Genomic DNA, 6,399 nt, shown 5'->3' with positions numbered 1-6,399 from the left:
CTCCAGGCATCCATCTGCAGCACACGGCAGCACTCGGCAGCACTCGAGACCTCTGCTTGGCATTCATTTCCTACTTTTCCCTACTTCTTTTCCCAATTAAAGCCGAAGTCTCTAGAGAGCAGAAATCACGCCAAATGTCCCGGTAGAACCTATTCCCACCACAGGACTGGGGCAGAGGTGGTTTGGTCAGGAGGTAACTGCTCATGGAGGTTACTGAAAATATTTTGGTTTTACAACGAACACTCAGTAGCTTACACGATGAAAAATAAACACACAGAAAAGAATGATGGTAAATTTTAATAGGTTACAGCTACAGTATCAAGTTTTAATTGTATATATGTATAAATACAGTTATAGACCATAAATATCCACAGCAAAACGTTCTCCTCTAGGCAGATGCTGCCCCCCCCCCCCCAAAAGTCTTTGCAACTAAATAAACTAACAGCTTTAAGTAATACTGAAGAAAAAACATGCTGAGGTAATTTTTCATCTAAAGTGACTACAGCCTATATTAAAACATTCTTCCTGAAAGAGTTCAAGTAGCTGTGAAACCCTCGCCTCAAAATTCCAAAATACACCTTTATTATCAAACGAAACAAAAAATAGTTTAATGATAAATAAGTAAAATAAATAAGATTATTCCTGCTGAAATTCAATCATAACAGTATTATTTCTTTTTTATATATTTGTGGAGTTTTGTTGATAGCCTGGCCTTTTAATAATTGAAAACAAAAGAATTCATGAAGCCTGTCTTACCTATTACTCTAACACTATATATATAGATAGATAATATATATATATAGCAGATGAAGTTATGCATGTGTATGTAAATGGGATTTTCATTCTGGATGAGCAATCTGTTCCTTTTGAAAAATATATGTATGTATCTCAATTATGAAAACATGCTTAATCTCTCTTAAAAGATCACTCTTATACAATATACACTGAGTATAAGAAAGGACATTTTACAGATTTTAGAAATTTCTTTAAAAACATTCATTTTCTTATCAAGTTATATTAGAATATTCATCTTACCAAGTTTTAATTACAGCAATTAAAAAATCTATCGCTTTTTAAATTATTCCGAGTTATGCAAAATCCCCATGCTTCTTTTTCTTTTCTGCAAGAATTCCACTGGCACCAAGTAACACTTCCGATTTTTTCAAAGCATATCACTTCCCAGTTTGAGGCTCATTGGAACACACTTAGTAAAAGGTCTTCTGAACAGAAACAACAATACATCTTAACTCAAAAGAAACTTTCAAATTAGTTTATATTTTGTAGTGACCTATGAAATTAACATTCACTATCACATTCAGTGTTCTCAAAAAAGAATTTTTACTTTTAACAAAATAATATATATAAACCAAAAGATTACAGTGTCCTGGTACTGTCACCCAAAAGTAGAAACAAACATGGAATATATTGTTTCTCAGCCCGACCATAGTCTATAATCATTTGTCAGTTCCTCTTACACTGGGCAGCAACCTTCAACAAAAATACTAGAACAAGTCTCTAAACAAAACCAAAACGTATAAAGAATTGATTCCCTATGTTCAAAGCTCCTCCATTCTTGTTTTAAAATAAACAAAGTAGATTTTTAATGTTCTCCAATCCCAAACAAGACTTCTGGCAAACCTCCGACAGAAATTCATGTGTGTTGTTGTATCCATCTTCATGTGAGTTGTATCCATCGTCAGTGTGTTGTATCCATCTTCGTTTCCAAGAGCATTCAAAAGCAAATGAGAGTTCCCTTCACGTTCTTCTCCATTACAAAGCAGTCTCTCCTCTAATTGATGAAATTTGCATTTACTGGGGAATCTTCTGATGAAATCTGCACCTACTGAGGAATCTTCCTTTTGAAAGGAGTCTCCTCATTCGAAAGCTTCTTAAGTCAAGTTCCTGAGCGGAGGAGTTTGGATATCAGATTCACAAGTTTCTGCCGGAAATTCAGTTTGTCTCCAATTCTCCTCAACTGAAGAGCACACTCAACTTCAGGATCTGAAAAAGAAAGCAAAGTATCAGTTACACTGACGTTGCAAACTGCAGCCTGCAAGAGTTAATACACCCATCCCAAGGACAAGTTGAGTATTTATCCTATAAAGCATTATCTTAACTTTATGTACACTTGTTTTCTGAATGTAAAGAAAGAAAAGCAACTTATACCACATGACATACACAAACATATAGTGACTCATAAACAGAAATAATTAAGCAAAAATAAACTTGATTTTTTTTTTTTTGAGCATCCTGGATGAAGCAATGTTATCTTACTTTCAAATATAGACATTTATGTCATACACCGCAAAGAGTGAGTGAGTTTCACAGCCTCAGGTGATGTCATCCTTTTCTTTATCACTTAAGATTGGCTAGAGAAAGAAAAGTTAAATTCTTTTATGTTATTTTCAAGTACAACTCACTTTGTAAATGGCAATAATTCATAGTTCAGATTATGCCCTCATAATATGTAAATCTAAATGCATTATTATCCTCATTTAAACAACTCTTTCAAGTTCATAAAAGCTTATTCTAAAATTAAGTCCACATTTTCTAAAATAACTTAAAATTTTAAAACAAGTTCTTCCCAATCTGTACCAATCCACTGCCTCTATGGAGATCAGTGAAGCAAAAAAACAAATAATGTTTAGTTCACGTGTTTACTATTTTTTAAGATTAAGATACTGTAATAAACTGAATATAAGGAGAAAGTAATATTTATAATCTAATTTCTAAGTAAACTTTTATAGTAAATGAAACCAACACCAAACCTAAACTGATTTTCTTGGGTAGTGCAAAAAGCAATTCAGCTTCTTTTTGGTACATTTCAATATCATGATCATGATCACTAAAAACCATTATGACTACAAATTAAAAACTGATTTACTTTGTAAACAGTCCCTGCAAATACCCTATTTAGGCTCAAAATAACCAAATTCTCTTTTTACAAGAGCTAGGTAAAATTTTCATAATTTCTAAAAAAAAAAATGAATAATCCCTAACAAGACACCTAATAAATTTTCTAAGATATATTTCTTTATAGGCTATAGGATCAGGCATTCGGAAAAGTATTTAGTAAGACATGTCCTTTTCAGTTGAGTTAGAAATACTAACACAATCCTAAAAAAACAATCATTATTCAGCCTACCGTTTTGAAAGCCCTGAATTGTAACAGAAAAAATTATCCCTTTCATCAAGAAAAAAAAAAAAAAGAGAGAAAACAGCACCTAGTTGCTTCCTTAATGATTTTATTACATCTATAAATGTATTAATTAAAAAACATAACTATGTGTGGTGATGGATGTTAAAGTTATTACAGTAATCATGTCACAACTGATACATATTTCAAATCATTACACTGTTCACCTAAAACTAAGACAATGTTATATGTCACTTACATCTCAATTTTTTTATGTCTTACCATCTAATCAAGTTTAAGAGGGACCTTTTTGCTATCCCTTATTAATGGGGGCTCAGTTCGACGGTTAAGGTTATGCAATTCTCTGCAACATAGCCAGAACTCTTGGACATCACAAAAGATGGACAAAGCTTCTTCCCTCCGAAGGGACACAGAACAGCCTTGTGCCAACTTAGCCACGGCCACACTGGCCATGCACCACTTCATTTACACGCCCAAGGGGCCCCCTAAAATTAAACTAAGTTTAAAAGGGACCCGATACCGTCTGAGGTAACAGCAGTATGACCCACACGGATTTCCAGCCCACGGTCTTACTTCTTTGCTACTGCTCCTTAGCAGACGTCTGCCTTGTTTGATAAAATTTATAAAAGCGGGGAGGAGGACAGCTGACCTGAAGTTACTTAATGGAGCTACATGGATGGGGAAGGGCGGAGGAAGGGATGGATTAAACAACACTGTGGACCATCCCCTGTTTTTTTCCTACGCCATTTCTGTAACTAATACAGACTCTTAAAATGTTATACTTTTAACTAAGAAGCCAGGCCTTCTAGCCTTCTGACCCTTTCGGGGCTTCCATAACCCTCCATCCGTCCTTTGCAGAACTGTGACGGCATCAAGCGTTATTATCGCTTTTGTTGGTGCTGGGGCTGGAGACAGCCGTCAGACGGAGAAGGGTCCTCAAAAGGTCCTGGACCCCAGAGGAAATGGGCCTGTCTCGGGAACCGCTGAGCGCCAGCGGCGCCCCCGGCCGTGACAATGACTTTCTCCGCGTGGCCCCGGCGAGGGCGAGCGCAGACAGAAGGCAGGCGAAGGAGAGGCGGCTTTCGGCCTCCGCTCAAACGCAGCAGCATCCCCATCGCAAGGCGCGCCCCTTCCCTCGCCACCGCCAGCGCCCCGGGCTAAACCCGAAGAGCTTCCCGGAGGCGCCCCTAAAGCACGTGCCAGGGCGCGGGTCCCGCCCGGCTCTTAGGCCCCGGAACGACGGGCTGCCCCTGCCCGGACCGAAACAGCGACCCCGGCCCCCTTCCCGGTCAGAATCTCCGCGGGCCCCAGTTCTCCCTACCTGCCGGGACCCGCGTGGGGCTCGGCTGGGCGCTCCTACGAGCCCTCCTTCCAGGCATCTCTGCAGACGGCCGCCAGTAGACCCCGGCAACTCAGGGACGCAACCCGAGCACCTCGGGTCTGCAGGTCGCGGGCCGCAAGCGGGGCAAACGGGTCGGAGCCGACGGTCCGCACGGAGCAGGAGAAACTAAACTGCGCGCTTGCGGGGACCTTGCAGCTCTGGCGCCCGCCGCAGCCCGCGCTCGGGTCTTACGGGGACTTCCCGGTGACGTAGCGAAACCCGCCGCGGGCCCCGCCCCCACCAAGACCCCGCCCCCCAGGCCCGGCCCCGCCCCCGGCCCGGGCCCGGCACCGCGGGGGCGGGGCGCGTCCGCGCCACTCGCCGGCCTGGGACCCCGGAGGCGGGGCCGGGCCGGGCTCAGCGCGGGAGGGAGGCCCGATCCGGCCCCGAAATTACTTCCTGGACGGAGGCCTCGGCTGCAGGCGTAGCTGGGTCTAGGAGCTGCGAGCGGGGAAGGGTTGTCCTCGCGGAACAGCTGCGGATGGGGAGGCCTGGAGCGTCATCTTTATCATAAACGGGCAATCGGAGACTCGTAAACAAACCCCTGAAGGGTTCGGGAAAGGACAGTGTTCAAACTCGAGGCGTGTGGGAAGTTTTCAGGGGAAAATGAGAACACTTTAATTACGGTAGAGAAGCTGCCAGAAGCTTAAGTGAAACTGAAACTGGTTGGGAAGCTCACTGCAAACTAAAAGCCTGGAGCAAAAGAGGAAACACTGTTCGGATTTGGAAAATGCTTTGGGGGGTTGGGGGGAGAAGGAAAGTGGGTGAGAAGTGGCTGTTCTCTGCCGCCGGGTGAGGACAGTGGTTTTAAAAGTAGAGTGCATTCCCCCTGGGTCGGCCTAAAACAGCAGCAAAAATAGAAGGTTATTATGTGGACAACTTTCAAACGCTCCCCTGGGGGGAGAAATGAGGGATTTGGGAATATGTATTTGCCCGATGTTTGGCTGGCCCTCGAATAATTCCATTATTATAAAGAGAAGCAGTCACTCGTGCTAGGGAACAGATCCTGAGAATTTGGCGCTGAGGGCTTCCGAAGACTTTCTCATCCTGTCCTCGGAACAACCTGATCAAGCGGACATTCTCACCACTGTGGCCACTTTCCGGGTGTGAAAACTGAAGGTTTATAGAGATGAGGTGAGCTACGCAAGCTCACACAGGCCGAGAGCAGCGGGGGGATCTGAACCCAGGCAGGACCATCCCAAGCAGGATGTCTTACCCGCATCTGCGGCCTTCCCAGGAAACACAGTTTCTTAGAAAACAAGCGTTCTTTATGTATGTGCGTGCTAAGTCGCTTCAGTCGTGTCCGACTCTTTGCGACCCCATGGACTGTAGCCCACCAGGATCCTCTGTCCATGGGATTCTCCAGGCAAGAAAACTGGAGTGGGTTACCATGCCCTCCTCCAGGGAATCTTCCTGACCCAGGGATCGAACCTGCGTCTCCTGTAGCTCCTGCATTGCAGGCAGATTCGTTACAGCTGAGCCACTAGAGAAGCCCCTCTTTTATATATATATAAATATATCTTTTATTATCTATATAATGCAGAGGTTGCAAATTGGTTGCTTAGAGCTGCGTGACTCCCTAGAAGTTTTCGGGTTGGTTCACAGTCTTGTGAAAATTCGAGTTAGTTACCAGCATTTAAAAGTTGAGAGATTGCATTAAAAGCTCAGATTTCTGGCGGCCTTTGCAAAATCATTAACTCGACAACCTAAGATTCTTGGTACGAAAGCGCAGGAGCGGGCTGGGAGAGGATGCAGTGACCGCCCTGAGAGACGCCTGGCCGGCGGGAGTTCTCACGTTGGCCACACCCTCCTGCTGTTTGTTTTGCTCATTTACATTATCTGGCCCCAGTAGGCAAGTGAA

The 6,399-nt window shown here is 43.5% G+C and overlaps 1 protein-coding gene across 1 annotated transcript; it reads right to left on the bottom strand.

The window, feature by feature from the left end:
* Positions 1-281: 281 nt before the first annotated feature.
* On the bottom strand, positions 282-4,754 carry PMAIP1 (phorbol-12-myristate-13-acetate-induced protein 1). The gene is made up of 2 exons (XM_043444412.1): positions 4,479-4,754; positions 282-2,001 (listed from the first exon to the last, which is right to left on the bottom strand). The coding sequence occupies exons 1-2, from the start codon at positions 4,534-4,536 to the stop codon at positions 1,895-1,897; spliced, it is 165 nt and encodes a 54-aa protein (XP_043300347.1). The 5' UTR covers positions 4,537-4,754; the 3' UTR covers positions 282-1,894.
* Between the last annotated feature and the right edge of the window lie 1,645 nt (positions 4,755-6,399).

Source organism: Cervus canadensis, chromosome 23 (genome assembly GCF_019320065.1).
Source record: "Cervus canadensis isolate Bull #8, Minnesota chromosome 23, ASM1932006v1, whole genome shotgun sequence".
Lineage (NCBI taxonomy): Eukaryota > Metazoa > Chordata > Mammalia > Artiodactyla > Cervidae > Cervus > Cervus canadensis.
Note: the sequence above shows the minus strand (reverse complement) of the source record. Positions and strands in the feature narration are given on the sequence as shown.

Bases quoted from the DNA above. Each gene is read 5' to 3' on its own strand.
- PMAIP1 (XM_043444412.1), bottom strand. From the start codon at position 4,536: ATGCCTGGAAGGAGGGCTCGTAGGAGCGCCCAGCCGAGCCCCACGCGG. The intron at 2,002-4,478 runs GTAGGGAGAACT...TTTCTTTTTCAG, and splicing joins CCCCACGCGGGTCCCGGCAG to ATCCTGAAGTTGAGTGTGCT.